Here is a 15,487-nt window from a genome sequence, read left to right as displayed (position 1 = left end):
AGTTTCAGATACAGTTTCAGTGCTGTTAAGTTAAACTGTGGATAATCTATTAACCTTTTTTGCCCTGAACTATAACAGATATATTAATTTCAAAAGACACCCTGTTAAAACTTATTATATGTTGTATGTGATGTACATTGGATAGATTATGTAGACGAAATGTGTTAACATCTCTCACATACAATATGCTAAAAAAATGTACGTTTCTTCACATATTTCATTCATTTTACAGTCGGCAAAAGCATCTATCGTCCTTAATAAAAATAAAAATAACTTTTCTACAACTATAAAGTAATAAGCTCAACAAATCTGAGAAGAATGTTTATATTCCAAGACCGACTAGAAAAGAAGCTTTCTTAAAATTATGATGGAAATTTCATTTTAAATGTAACTATCGATGGCACCTATCTTTCGATGATTAAGCATGTAAGTACTCAAGAAATAAAGTTTTTTATCCCTAAACTCACATTCCAGGTTATTAAACCGGCGTGAGGCAATCTAAAAACAAAAAAAATTTCTCTGGTAAGATCGTGAAATTTAAGTATTCAAAATTTAAATATTACTCAATGATTCAAAATTTGCCAAGGTTTGGAGTTTGTAAATTCTCTACTTTCGTCAAACCATAAGTTTGCTTTTCAAATTTATGTGCGCTTAAGATATCCGCTATTGGTCGACCTACAAGTATTAAAAGTTTTTGAACATTTCCTGTTCTTGATGGTTTTGACTTTTGAGTGAGAGAAAAATGGGTACATAATCATAAATGGCAGAAAATTAATTTAATTGCCTTTCTTTTTCTTTATATTCTTTTACTTGAATAAATTCATCGTTATATTCCTCAATATAATTTTTTACATGCTTTCGTTTCAAAAAACGTCTTAAGATCCGTGTTTGAGGATCTGACTCCTCTTTGAGACATACCGCTTACAAACACTTCTGTTATTGTTACTGACAATGCAAATAAAATTTAAAAATTAAAACAAACAGATATTGATCGATGATTATCAATCGATCAATATATTTTTTTGTATTCGATCATCTTATAACAGTCAGTGTAAATGAATTTTTGAAGTCAGCATATAAATAATCGCGTGCAATCAAGTAAATATTGCAATTCCACGAACAAAATAAAATTAAAATTAAAAAAAAGTATGGTGGCTAGGTTCAATGTTTGTATGTATTTATAAATAACTGTTTTGTTAATGGTTGATCAAGTACAGATATACAATAAATAATATTAAATAATAATACTAAACTAATTAATTTTAATAAAGTCAATGATGCTTTACTTGTTTGTGGTTGTCAATTATATTTACTTAGTAAGCAAATCTATATCTTAAGTTTACTTTTTATTGTAAATAATACTGATACTGATTTTAGGTAGGTACTTATATATATACGTATGTACAAGGTGTTCTAAAATACGCTGCGAAACTCTTCACTTCTAGCGCAAGCTTTTGAAAGACGAATGAAAAAGCTCTCTACCAAATATCGATCTTAGGCTTAATTTCTCAAATAGTCCAAACGAAATCAATTAATCAAATCAATTAACTCAAAATATATATCAAGAGTTCTGTAGTGAATTATGAAACACCTTGTAAATATATATTTTTATTTTTATTTTTTTATTGTAGATTATTTAAAAAACCACAAAACCGCCGATCATCATAATTCAATAATGACAACTATCCATTCAAATACCATCAATAAATAACCATGGTAACTTTTTTTTTTGTTCTTATGACGTAATATAAGTGTTCAAGACGGTTTGTTTTTTTCAAAAATGTTTAATTGGATTATTAAGGCTTTATTTCCGATAAATATTTGTGGTGTTATTCCTTTCTTAGTCAAAATAGTTCACTCACGAAACATTTTGAATCAATGGCATTACGGTCTTACGATTTAAGCAATAAAAACATTGAAAATAATCGTAAAGTTTACTTATTGTCATTTAATATAGTTTTGTACTTATAAAAATAATCAAATTACTTGATCCAATTAAAATATGAAAATGTTAATTTACCTGCAAAAAAAAGAATTAATTAATTTGCTAAAACTTCATAAGAGTTAATTTTTATAATAAACTAAATTTTACTTTTAAATTCTGTTTAAAACTAAAAGTTCTTTCTAGAAAATCGATTCTATTACAGCATTTATAAGTAAGTATAAGTAGTAAAATAAAAAACTATAAAAGCTCGATTCAAGGAGGAATCTTTAGTTGAAATGCATCTTTTCAAGAAAGCTTACAAAAAATACAACTTTCACCATGATTTCGCAATAATTACGATAAATTAGTGCGAAGCCTAATATCGAAAATTTTATCGTATTCGAAAGAATCATTATTATTCGTCTACATTAACCCTTATACCAAATGTGGAAACCACGATAATGCGTTTTCGAAATTTTTTGAAGATACGATAAATTCTGAAATGTATGTCCCAAAATTAGTGGCATTAAATATTACTGCTATCCGGTATTAGGCTTCGTTAGCTATCCGAAATTAGGTTTCGCACGTCTTGGCAATAACAATAACCACACTGTAAACATTTTTATGTACATCAAATTTCAGTTATTATCGAATAACAGCAAAAGCAGTCTTTTTTCAAAAAATTTTTTTGTGAAACAAAACTACAAAGACTATAAAAATGAAATAGTAGTATAGTAAAATATTCCCAATTTACACAAATATACAAACATGGTATTATTTTGATTTTGACCCAAAAGTAAGTACTATTCTTATTATTAAATTTAAAAATAAAGAAGTTTTTTTTTGGCATAAATAAAGTGAGTCTGTGTGTATATTTGCATGCAGCTTAATTTGGTGACATTGTTATCTTATACACCTAATGTGAAAAACATGTAGGCCATATATTATAAACTTCACAGAGTCATCTAAATTTTTTTCTTGTTTCATTTTGAATTTAGAGTGAGATGCAAATATATAAATGTAGTAAATGTAATATTATACTCCTATAAGTTTGATTGTTTTTACAGTATGTTTCAATCAATAAATAATATTTCTTCTATGTCCTTTTAGAAATATTCTCAAATCTGCCAGATGCGAAAATGTATAATATATGTCTTAATTATTACCCATTTAAAATTATTATAAAAAATATAATTAATGAGTTCATTGAAACAGAAATACGTTAACCCGTCAGTACTCCCACAAATTTTGGATCGTTATTTTCAGCTGTAATGTCAGTTTTTCGGTAGTTATTACTTTTGTGCTTACTTCTGAGACCAGGACTCCAAACTCTTGAAACCTATTAGAGCTAGGCTAATTGTGATCACACATTTGAAAAGCACGACCCAATTTTAGTAGGATTACATACTTAGTTGATCAAAATTGGATAAAATTTGGATGTGATAGAGCAAAATTGAATTTTTTGGATTCTGATGACATCATAAAATTAAAAAATTTGATTTTTTTTATAACACAGGCAAATTTGATCCGACCTTTTCAGCTGTAATGTCAGTTTTTTGGTAGCTATCACTTTTGTGCTTAATTCCGAGACCAGGATTCCACATTTTTGAAACCTATTAGAGCTAGGTTAAGAGTGATCAAAAATTTGAAAATTATGACTCAAATTTAGTAGGATTACATATTCGAGTGCATTAATAAACAGGAAGAGAAAATTATAGGTTACACGTCTTAAATGAACGAAATTATAGGTTTTGCGAAAAAATAATGCAAACCCTTTCCTGATAACCTGAATGATATGCTAATATATATAAAAGTTTAAAAATAATACTTTCACTGATCGTATTTCGGGAGAAAAAGAATAAATACAAGTGAAAACAAACAATTGACTGAGTTAATTGTTGAAATACCATGTATAGTCAGTGTTGATTTCTTTATCACATTACATATACCAACATGTGACACATACATAACTGATAATCAAGTATAGTACATATTATAAAATTTCCGCCCTAATTGTCGCCCTCACGGGTAAACAGTGATGTTTACGAAAAAATGTTTCAAACTAAAGTTGTTTAATTTTTCATAAGGAACATTTTTTACATTTAAACTTTTGTTCTATCTCTAACGGTTTACAAGATGGGTCCTACGGACCCAAGTCCCAATTGACCTATGATGCTCATTTACGAACTTGACCTCACTTTTTACGTCCTGAGTACGCTGTAAAAATTTCAGCTCGATATCTTTTTTCGTTTTTGAGTTATCATGTCCACAGACGGATACACAAACAAATAATACAATCTTATAAGTGACGTATATGTTTGAAATAAACAATGTTGTTGCTATGCAAATAATTGATACTATGTGTTATATGTATATAACATATCAATTATGTTCTGAACTAATTTGCGCTGTCACGGGTAAACAATAATCTTTACAAAAAAATGTTTCAAACAAAAGTTGTTTATTTTTTTGTAAGGAACATTTTTTACATTTAAACTTTTATTCTATCTCTAACGGTTTACAAGATGGGTACTACGGACCCATGACCCAATTGACCCATGTTGCTCATTTACGAACTTGACCTCACTTTTTACGTCCTAAGCACGCTGTAAAAATTTCAGCTTGATGTCTCTTTTCGTTTTTGAGTAATCGTGACCACAGACGGACGGACGGACAACCGGAAATGGATTAATTAGGTGATTTTATGAACACCTATACCAATTTTATTTTTGTAGCATCAATATTTTTAGGCGTTACAAACTTGGGACTAAACTTATAATACTATGTATATTTCATATATACATGGTATAAAAATGGGACCTTTAAAATTTATACATCTATAAATCTGAAAATAAACTCTCATAAAATAAATGTATTTCTAAGATTAAGGTACGAAACATTGAGAAGAGGGGAAAGAATCCCCCATTCCCTTGCTTATCTAAAAAGCTTTGTGCATTACAATATAAAATACCACAGAGCACTGTGTAGTTGTCCTTGAGAATATTTAAAAAAAATACAGGCTGGTCCAATAAAAATTAATTAAAAGTTTCAAGACCGTATATATAACTTAAGAGTATTGTTCTAATGCATTTAGTTTGTTCCAAAAGACGCATATTTGCCCCATTGTAAAAAAAATTGTGTCGAGATGCTCTAAGCTGTATATTAAAAACTATTAATTTCTTTAACCGAAATTTCTTAAACCCCTCAGAACTCGCGTTAACTATTCGGTAATCTTAAGTCGAATGATGAGAAGATTTCTCACGCGGTCTGCACGCCCGTCAAATTTCTTAGACGATCTTAATTCTCAAAACGTGAGAGCTGATGGGTTGAAATCGGTCTTATAATTTGGTCTTTATGACGACGTAATATACACAGCTAAACAGACATATAATTTTACTGATTCCTATATTATGTCATATCTTGAATACATGCAAAGATGAATTATTTATAGCGTTAACCAATTTAAGATGAGCCTCCCTGTCTGATTTGCAATGTATTATAAAATATATATAATAAAATAGCATAGAATGAATCGATTGACCACAATCATCAAGCACTTAAAACAGTTTATTTTTATAGAATGTCTTATCTTAAGAATTAGCATTAAAATATTATCAATAATGGTTACTGAACGTCGTCGTTCGCTTTTTACTGCTGCACCATCAAAAAAAAAAAAAAAAAATCATTGCGCATAGCAGCCATTATAGCAGTCATAGCAGGTAATAATGTGTGGAAAAAGTACAAAATATATACAGTATTTGAATGGTAAACAGTAATAGAAATAATTAAAATATTTTCACTTCATCAATTCCGTATTTTATCCCTCCCGCCCGACATTCACTGATATAATATTAAATATATATTTAATATGCGCTTACTATTCATTATGAATCCTACTACAGGGAGTGTAATAATTATTAACAGAGAAATTTTTATAAATCAGTCGTTTCAATTTTGAATCACTTGATCACTTGTTAAAATTATGTTCATAAAAAAAATTATCAGTCAGGACTGTCGACGGAAATGAAAACTTATAACTATGGAATAACTGGCTTTTGTCCTGGCTAGAGCCTTCGGCAGTGGTTCTTGTTGCGCTCACTAGTTCTAATAAATACCTATTCGCAATACCAGAATAATGATGAATAATACCTCAAATACTACTCAAATAGCTGTTCAAGATAAATATGGTGTGAGCGCAAATAAATACATTTTAACAGTAAGATGTAATTTAATATATTATTTATATGCGTTTCCACCATTTATTTCATGGGTTTAAATTTTTTTGTTTCAAATCCTCAAAAACTTTTTGTAGTGAATCGAATTATGAATCTAACCATCCTCGCATAAATTATTGAGAAAAGGTAAAAAAATAGAGCTTTGGTATATTAAAATCTTATTTATAAGTAAAATAATTTGTGATTAATACTAACTCACAATAATTGTTTTTTGAATTGTATTTTAAAAGAAATCAAAGAAATTAATATTACAAGACACAAGGTAGGAGCTTTAAACCCATTTTAAAGATATAAAAATGTACTATAATGCCATTTTTGAGTACTAGAAGAATCCAAAAGTAAAATAAGTCGAATTTTAACGTTCTTATAAACATAATTAAGGAAAACTTAACAATTACAAAGAAAATATACTATTTAGACACTTAAGATACTGAAAACTAAAAGTACAACAGTGTTGGTACCATACTAAAGTATTTTTACCATAAAAACAGTCATAGTTTTCTACTCTGGATAAATACAAAACATTCTGTAGGTTTTTTAATAGCTAAAATATTTTGTTGCAATCATAATGAAAAGTGTATCTTTATAATATAGGTACGCATATTCATTTAATGTATTTTTAATAATGCATTATACCATACATTATATTATTATTTATAAATATAGGATTTCATCGTAAATATTGTACCGATACCGATATTAAAATATATTTAATTTTTTTTTAAATTTTATTTGGCCATTAAACACAAATTATATATTAAAAGAATTATATATATGCAAAATTTTGAGATTTTATTGTCTTCAAATGTCAGAAGAATTTTTTAATATATATTAAAATCATCTTATTATTATGTAAAAGCACTTGGGTCATTCTACTCCACAAGTAGGATTCCCCTATTGATTTAGAGTATTACTTATACGTACGCAATCGGTAGAGCAGTGGATTTAAGACACTATATTCAATAGCAATCCATGTGACGTTGGTTCAAATTCGACTAGCAGAATAAACTAATAAATCTGCTCCTGTGGCTGTGACAACCACATCATTATTTTGTTATAATATTTATGAGTGATAGAACCAATCAAAAAAAGATGCCTTAAAACTATGTTGCATTTTAAAACAACAGTATTTGAAATTTGTTAGACAGTATATTACTTTCATATAAACAACTCATGCGTTTGTGTCAACTTCACCACGCAACCCCGTACGGGAGTTGTATCACATTCGTCGGCCCATTTGGCAAATTTGATTTCGCGTTGATGACAACTTTATATCGTTTGATATTAAGAATTTTTCTTTCATTATATTTTTGGTGTTCTAGAAACATTTTCAATCTTACAAATTTGATTTCTCTTAAAGAATAAAAATGAGGTATAATAAAATTTGTAGGTTCAGATAAGTTAGTATTTGCATGAAACATTAACATCTTAATATTGTTTTAACAATTTGTTTATTTGTTTGTGCAGATAAAAAGTTTTTATATTCATTTTTATGACCGTATTTTTATTTGACTTCCAATGTGTAAATGTTTTAACTTCTGCGCTTAATAATTTCAATTAATTTAATCGGTACAAAAATCTTTTATTCCTAGTTTAAAAATCATTACCAACTATTTTATATGCATATAAAATGTTTTAAACCAATGAAAGGATTAGTTTATCAACACAAAATGAATAGTTTTTTTACCCTGTAAATATGTAATATATATTAAGGTATATTCAGTTTAGACCCAAGTTTGTAATGCTTAAAATTGTTGATGCTTCTAACAAAATTTTGGTATGGGTGTTCATAAAATAACCATAATTTTGGGATAATGTAGTGTTTAACAGATGTTAACGAACTAGTTTGTAACTTGTTTAAGCGTTGAAGTCTCTTAGACCTCAATGCGTGTAAAAGATATAAACCTTATAAATAACATTTTCGTACTAAACCAATTAGTAGTTTTCCGACATTATTATAGATAAATATCTATTTACTTGCGCACAGTTACTTTGCACACGCTCGAAGTAAGCAAGACAGTTTTACATATCTAGAATTTCTGAAAATTATATTGTTTGTAAGGAATTAAGTGAAAAATTACATTCTCCCAAGAATGTAAATTTTATAGTGCAACTGGAATTTATATGAAAATATTGTCTCGCTTACTGGAACAAATTAAAAATTAGGCTTTTTCACAGTTCTCAGCATATTTTGCATTCTCAGCATTAAAAACAAAAAAAAGAGAGTGTTATAGGTTAAAAAAACGGTTAAAAGGAGACAAGCTAAAGTCAAATCCGTTTTATGACTCACAAGAAATCCGTTCTTGTATCAAATTTAAGCTTCCAATGGTATCTGTGAAAATGTAAGTATAAGTGCTTCGAAAACGCCGTGTGTAATCGGTATCCGTCAACAATTTAAAAAAAGAAAAAGCAAAGGTCTTCCTTCGCTAAGAGTTAAGAGTATTAGCCTCGTAGGTACATGATGAACCATTAAAAACGCAAAGCAAACGGTAATTTACAAACTGTAATGTACGTGTTTATACATTATATGTTTTATATATGTCATGTGTTCAGACAGAAATAAATGAAACGAACATGAGGAAACTACCTAATTAGGACATTAAATAAATTATAATTTTTCCACTTTTCTTATTCAAGTTCTGTTCGATCTCGACCTCAAGTAAACTTCACATACATGGAACAACAACCAAAGAAAAAAAAACGAATTAATCAAAATTCAAGAGAAAATAAATAAAAGAATTAAAAATAAATAAATAATTAAATTTCATTCGTTTTAAAACATTCCAAAAACATAATAAGAAGAAAAACAAAAAACAAAAGAATGACACAATGAAGAAGATGGCACTCATCACACAAACACTAATACACAAAGTTGCAGAGTATTCGAGATGTGATCAATAGGCAGAGATACATACACAGTACTCACAGATATACAAACTTATACACACAAATGATCAATTCAAAAGGAAGCTAGAAAAGAAACTTCTAAAGAGTGAAGAGTATCGTCATCGCAGATGATCACTTATTATCATTGTTTTTAAAAAGAGTGTTTAGTTACACGATAACTTTTTATTTAGTTGCGGAACCGAAACACTAAAAACAGTCAAAATTTGAACAGTAAGTCAGATTTGAATGCGGTTTTCTGCATTTGATACGTTAGAGCTTCAAGAAACTTTGTGACCTAAATTGTTTTTTAAGAAATGAAAAGTATGAAATTTAGAGACGACGGTGATACATAGGTATTGGTAGTTAACGGGTCAAAAAATGACATTGACTAATTTTTATCCCGAAAAAATACACAGTTCTTATGGCATGGCGTACAGGAACCGTGTTTTTTAAAGAGTTATGTAAAAGTTTAAAAAAAACGCATTTTTCGCAAAAAAGCTTAATTAATTTACACAGTAGCGATAAAAATTCTCAAAATCTCTTTTAATCACGGATAACAACACTCTCTTTTAATCGCGGGTAACAGCGCGGACGCAGCTAGTACGTTATATAGTTCTAATTAGAGGTGATTTTGCTATTTTCGGGGGAAAATATATGATATAATTATTCAAATAAATATTAAAATAGATAATATATATTCTTATATATAAATTATAATACTGTGAATAACCTAACCCCAAACTTTTGATACAAATGAATCCCATACAAACTTATACAAAAATGTACATTAGGTTCCTTCCTAAGATGGAACCATTTATCTCTAAACACGAAATCATAAAAATTGGTTTAGCAGTTTAGGCGTGAAAACATAACAGACAGGTAGACAGAGTTACTTTCACATTTATAATATAAGTTAGAATTATAATTTATACGTTAACGTGTGAATCGTAACGATATTATTACAAATCATTGAACGTCGATAGAATCAATAATGACGATAAGGAAGGAGCTTGCTTGCAATGTGAACAAGAAATAAATATCTGTGAAGAAGAGTAGGTTCCAGGTACCTACATAGATACATACGTACATAAGTATGTACATTGTATTTTGATGCATATTTTTGATAGCCAACGAGCACCGTATCTTATTGGTTGAATTAAATATTTTTTAGTGGTAAATATTTTTAAGAATGATAACTCCTCCCATATAATAATTTTATAGAGCATGAAGAAAACAAACTCATCAAAATGTTATTTTATACGCACAGAGCGCACAGAGCACACAGAGCTCACAGCAAGGAGTATTAAAGTAAGTACACACTATATAACTAAACTAAAATATATGTAATATTATAAGGTACCTATCGAACAAACACACTAAACGTCACTTGTGTTTTCTTACCTATTTAATATTATTTCTATCTTTTATTATATTATAAAGATGCATATTAATGTTATCTTTGTTTTTATTTAAAAAAAAATATGTACTTTACAATACACCTAAAGGCTATGACTTTAAAAGTAATTGCATACATATACCTATGATGTAAAAAAACAGATAAAACCTACCGATAAGTTCCCATTTCAGTATAAATAGTTTAACATTAACATTATGTTATGTATTTTTATTTAAAATCTAAAGGCACAGTTAAATTAGGCTAATGTTTTACATGTAAACGAATCTTTATACAGAATGATTCATTTAAGGATGTATGAGCATGACAACAATGTTTGATTTAAAGGCTCAAAATTTGTTTGTAGGTAGTCTTTTACTCGAAGAATATGTGGTTAAAACTTCAGCTTAGGTATCCGTGCAAATTTTTAAGAAAAAAGTCATTAAAAATCGATATAAAATGCATTGGCTCTTATGGAGGAATCTCAAAAAACGACATATTTTGGAAGTTTTTGATCATTTTCATTTGGAATGAATGAAAACAAATTTTAAAAAAACTTTTTAATAGAAAGTAAACATATTAGCAATGATTTAGAAAAGAAAAAAACTAAGTGTCACCGTCCATATAAGGGATGTAAGAGCAGGGTAGATTAAGGGTTGAAATTATTTTTATCTTATTTTCAACTTTGATAATGAATTTTGTTATAAATTCATGAATGTAGACGAAAAATAAGAATAAAATTTTTCGATATGTGTCTTGGTTTTCGAAATATCGAAAGCTAAATAATTAAACAAAATTTTCAATTTTCGATATTTTGAAAATTAAGCCAGATATCGAAAAATTTTATTCTTACTTTTCGTCTTATATCGTCAAGTAATAATATAAATTTATCATCAAAATTGAAAATATCTATTTTTAAATTTGTGCCCCCACTACCATGCTCACACATCCTTAAGTGAGTATCCATTCAAAAATTATGTTAAGGCGTTTCAATACCAAAGATAGCGTTAGCAAAAATCTGAAAAAAGCTTATTCTATGAGTAGCTTATAAATAATTTACGTATCAAAGTACTTTGAACATAAAGTACTGCTGCCCGTTTGCGTAATTACGAATGAAATCAAGGAAGAAGTATTAAATATTTCAGAATAGAAAGCTATGGCTTATATTCATAAAATTTGTACATTTGATAATCTTTATGCGTAAAACATGCCATTTTCTATCTTCAAATGAACATTTTCAAGTATGAACATACCATTAGATATAATGACAGCGTGTGAAAATATACAATTCAGTGAGTTTTCATAAGACAATGTATGAAAAATAAACAATGTTTGAAAAGTATATTATTTTATTATTGTAATCATATGGGAGATTCCATATCTAATTAAAATAGTCGGCATATTTAATACAGAAAAAGATTTATACTTCCTCTTATTAATTCTTACAATCTTTTAAAATTAAATTATTCAAACAAAAAAAAAAATTAGCAACCATAATTGTTACTAATTGTCTTAGTAATAATTAACTAAGTGACACACCCAGATTTACATGATTCCATCAACATACATTCGCTATCACATTCATTTCTAATTGAGTGAAGAATTTCATAAAATCGAAATTCTTCGTCGGATTTTTTTCAAGGGAAAACTTCTATAGGCGTATTAGACGTTATGTACCTATCATTTGTTTAATAAATAATAAGCAATTTTTAAAATTTGTACGCGATTTAGATTTTATAATTTTAAATGGTAGAACTAAAAGTGATAAGGCGGGCGAGTTGACTTTTGTATCGAAAAATGGCTGCAGTTTAGTAGATTATGTTATTGTAACGCCCGCATTGTGGAACGACGGCATTGATTTAAAAGTGGGAGATGAAAGTCAATCACAGCATTTTCCTGTGGAGGTACAACTGAATTCGATAAAAACGGAAGGAGAAAAACGCTCAGTAGGATCTAAAATCAGAAAGTTTAAATGGAAGGAAAATGAGAGGGATAATTTTTTACGTAATTTGAATGGAAATGAAACTGAGTTATTTTTAATTGGCATAAAATGGATGCTTGAATCAAATGATATAACCAATACAGTTTTGCTTATGCATAAATGGCTTAGTTTCTTGGGAAGTGAAATGGAAAGTGAGTTTATTGGTCGAGCGCCAAATGCAAACAACAAAAACACTTGGTTTGATGCTGAATGTAAAAGCAAGAAGAAAGATTTAAAATGTAAATTACGAATCATGAGGAAAAATGTAAATCAGGAAAGCATTATAGAATATGTAGAATGTCGAAAATATTATAAAAATTTATGCAGAACGAAAAAATTTGAGCACGGATTAAAATATATTCAGGAAATACATGTAGCTTTAGAGGCAAAGGACAATAAAGGGCTCTGGCTGTTATTGAAAAATAATGATCATAGAGCCAATAATAATAATAATTTTAATAATATTGCACCTCATGAATGGATTCAACACTATCGGAATTTATACGGCGAACAGTGTGATTATGCGAAAATTAACTTGGGGGAAATTAGCGATGAAAGAGAATATAACACTTACAGCGATGTTTTGGATGCAGCGATAAATATTTCAGAGGTTCGCTTGGTACTAAGTAATTTAAAATCAAATAAAGCTGGCGGCAGAGATGGTATTGTGAATGAATTTTTAAAGTGTGGGTTTTTGAATAATAATGAAGCTTTGATTATTTTTGTGAATTTATTAAACAAGTTGATGGAAGTCAAAATATTTCCAAAGGAATGGAATGTCGGTATAATTTGTAATTTATTTAAAGGCAGGGGAAGTGCACTGGATCCAAATAATTATCGAGGATTGACTTTAATGCCGAGTATCAGTAAAATTTACACTAAGCTGTTGTCAATGAGGATTCAAGAATGGGTTGAGACTGAACAGAAAATTTCTAAATATCAAACAGGATTTAGAGTGGGGTATGAGGTACTGGACAATTTACTAGTTATGAGAACATTGATTCAAAAAACACTTACATTAAAACGTAATAAATTGTATTGCTGTTTCATTGATTTTGAAAAGGCATTCGATTCTGTCGATAGAAATTTATTATGGAAAAAACTGTTAAAAATGAAAATGTCTGTAAATATGGTGGAAATTTTAAAGTCAATATATAAAGAACCTGGATGCTGTGTACGTATTGATAAATATCATGTGTCGGACGTATTTTACACTATGAAGGGATTAAGACAAGGATGTCAATTGTCTGCTATATTGTTTGTTTTATTTATCGATGATATTGTTAATCATATGGAAGGTCTTGAAACTATTTCTCCGTGTATCAGAGGGGATGAAATTAAAATTCAGTTATATGCCGATGATGCAGTTCTGTTGTCAAACTCAGTTGGTGGAATGCGAAGAGCTTTAAAAGGGCTTGAAGATTATTGCGACAAATGGAAGTTAACGGTTAATGTGAAAAAAACGAAAATGCTAACAATCCGAAATGGTAGCAAGCAGGGCAGGAACGAAAATTGGATGTATAATGGTTTCAAAATCGAGGTAGTTGATAACTTTCAATATTTGGGGCTTTTTATTTGCAGCAACGGAAAATGGGGTCTGCATCAAAGCAAAATGATTGAGAAAGCCAACAAAGCATTAATGGTGATTCGAAGAAAAATTTATAGCTATGAAAATTTTCCACCTAAAATTCTATTAAATATGTTTAGGGTGATGGTACTACCCATCTTATTATATGGGAAAGAAATTTGGGGTCTAGAAAAATGTGAAAAGTCTATCGGTATATTTGTTCATAGCTTTTATAAAGAAGTTTTAGGAGTTGCAAAATCATCACCAAACAGTGCGGTTAAGTTGGAGTTAGGGGAAATCTCGATCGAAGCCACTATATTACAACATCTTATAAACTATTATTGTCGAATTCATTTAAGCAACAAAATATTACAGAGAAATTGTTACAGCTTAAACGATACAACTCCAATAATTAAAAACAAATTATTGGAATTAGGATTTAACGCGATGGATGTGGCTCATGACAATTATTTGGAGATCAGAAAACATGTCAAAAGTACAGTGTATGAGTACTTCCTGAAAGAAATGCTATTGGATGTGAGGAATAAGGTTTCATTGGATTTGTATTCAAAATTGGATCACTATGAGGGTGGAGCAATGTATGTAAATTTAACAGACAGAGATGTAAGAAGAACTATTGCTATTTTCAGAATGAACAGGTTTGCTTGGGAAAATAAGAAAAACCGAAGCGGGGATAGGGTTTGTGTTCTGTGTAACGGAATTGAAACAATTGAACATCTTATAGAGGAGTGCTATGGGACAGTAGGGAATGAAAGAAATGATCTTCACAGTCGCGGATTGAATAATACGAAATTGATTTTGGACACTAAGAATATTGTAGATCTTAAGGCAGTGTATAAATATTTGCGTTTCATCTTGGACAAGCGCTCACAATATCTTTGAATTTCAGTTTGCCTTGTGTACTTGTGACCATATTTTATTTTATTTTATTCATTTATTTCTGATTGGACATTTGGTTTAAAATTTCTTTATATTTAAAATTATTTATATTTTTCATGATGATTCTTTTTGTAATATGTTATCTTTCAGTTTTATTCTGATTTTTTATGTATAAGTTATATAATGTTAACTATGTATTACTTTGATTAGCCAATTGGCATATCAATAAAGTTTATTATTATTATATTAAATAATATTTGAGATTATGAGCTCATACTTCGATCCAATAAGACAAAGCAGAAAATTATGTGAATTCAATATCCATAAATAGAAATTATTGATTACAAACTCGAAGCTTTCTATGAAATGTCAGTCTTGAAGGATATTCCACCTTGAGTCATGTGTATAGAATTTTAATACAAAATTATAAATTAAAAATAAGATATGCAATAAGTACGAGTACATAGACATTACTACAATCGATCAAAAACCTGTTTTTCGAACAAATGAGGAAACATCGATTTTATATTATTTTATTAGATGATGCCTATTGAAAAATCAACCGTTCATACACAACTATTTGACAAAATATTTAAAATAT

The 15,487-nt window shown here is 28.8% G+C and overlaps 2 protein-coding genes across 2 annotated transcripts in view; one reads left to right on the top strand and one right to left on the bottom strand.

Moving 5' to 3' along the window:
• LOC123296799 (probable E3 ubiquitin-protein ligase NGR_a03640) overlaps positions 1-15,487 on the bottom strand; it is a 659,126-nt gene that overhangs the window by 416,742 nt on the left and 226,897 nt on the right. The window lies entirely within an intron of this gene.
• LOC123295015 lies at positions 13,537-14,039 on the top strand. Its single transcript, XM_044876214.1, has 2 exons — positions 13,537-13,866; positions 14,001-14,039. Exons 1-2 carry the CDS (start codon positions 13,537-13,539, stop codon positions 14,037-14,039), a joined length of 369 nt encoding a protein of 122 aa, XP_044732149.1.

Source organism: Chrysoperla carnea, chromosome 3 (genome assembly GCF_905475395.1).
Source record: "Chrysoperla carnea chromosome 3, inChrCarn1.1, whole genome shotgun sequence".
Classification (NCBI taxonomy): Eukaryota; Metazoa; Arthropoda; class Insecta; order Neuroptera; family Chrysopidae; genus Chrysoperla; species Chrysoperla carnea.
The sequence above is the reverse complement of the archived record's forward strand: the minus strand, read 5'-3'. Positions and strand labels throughout refer to the sequence as shown.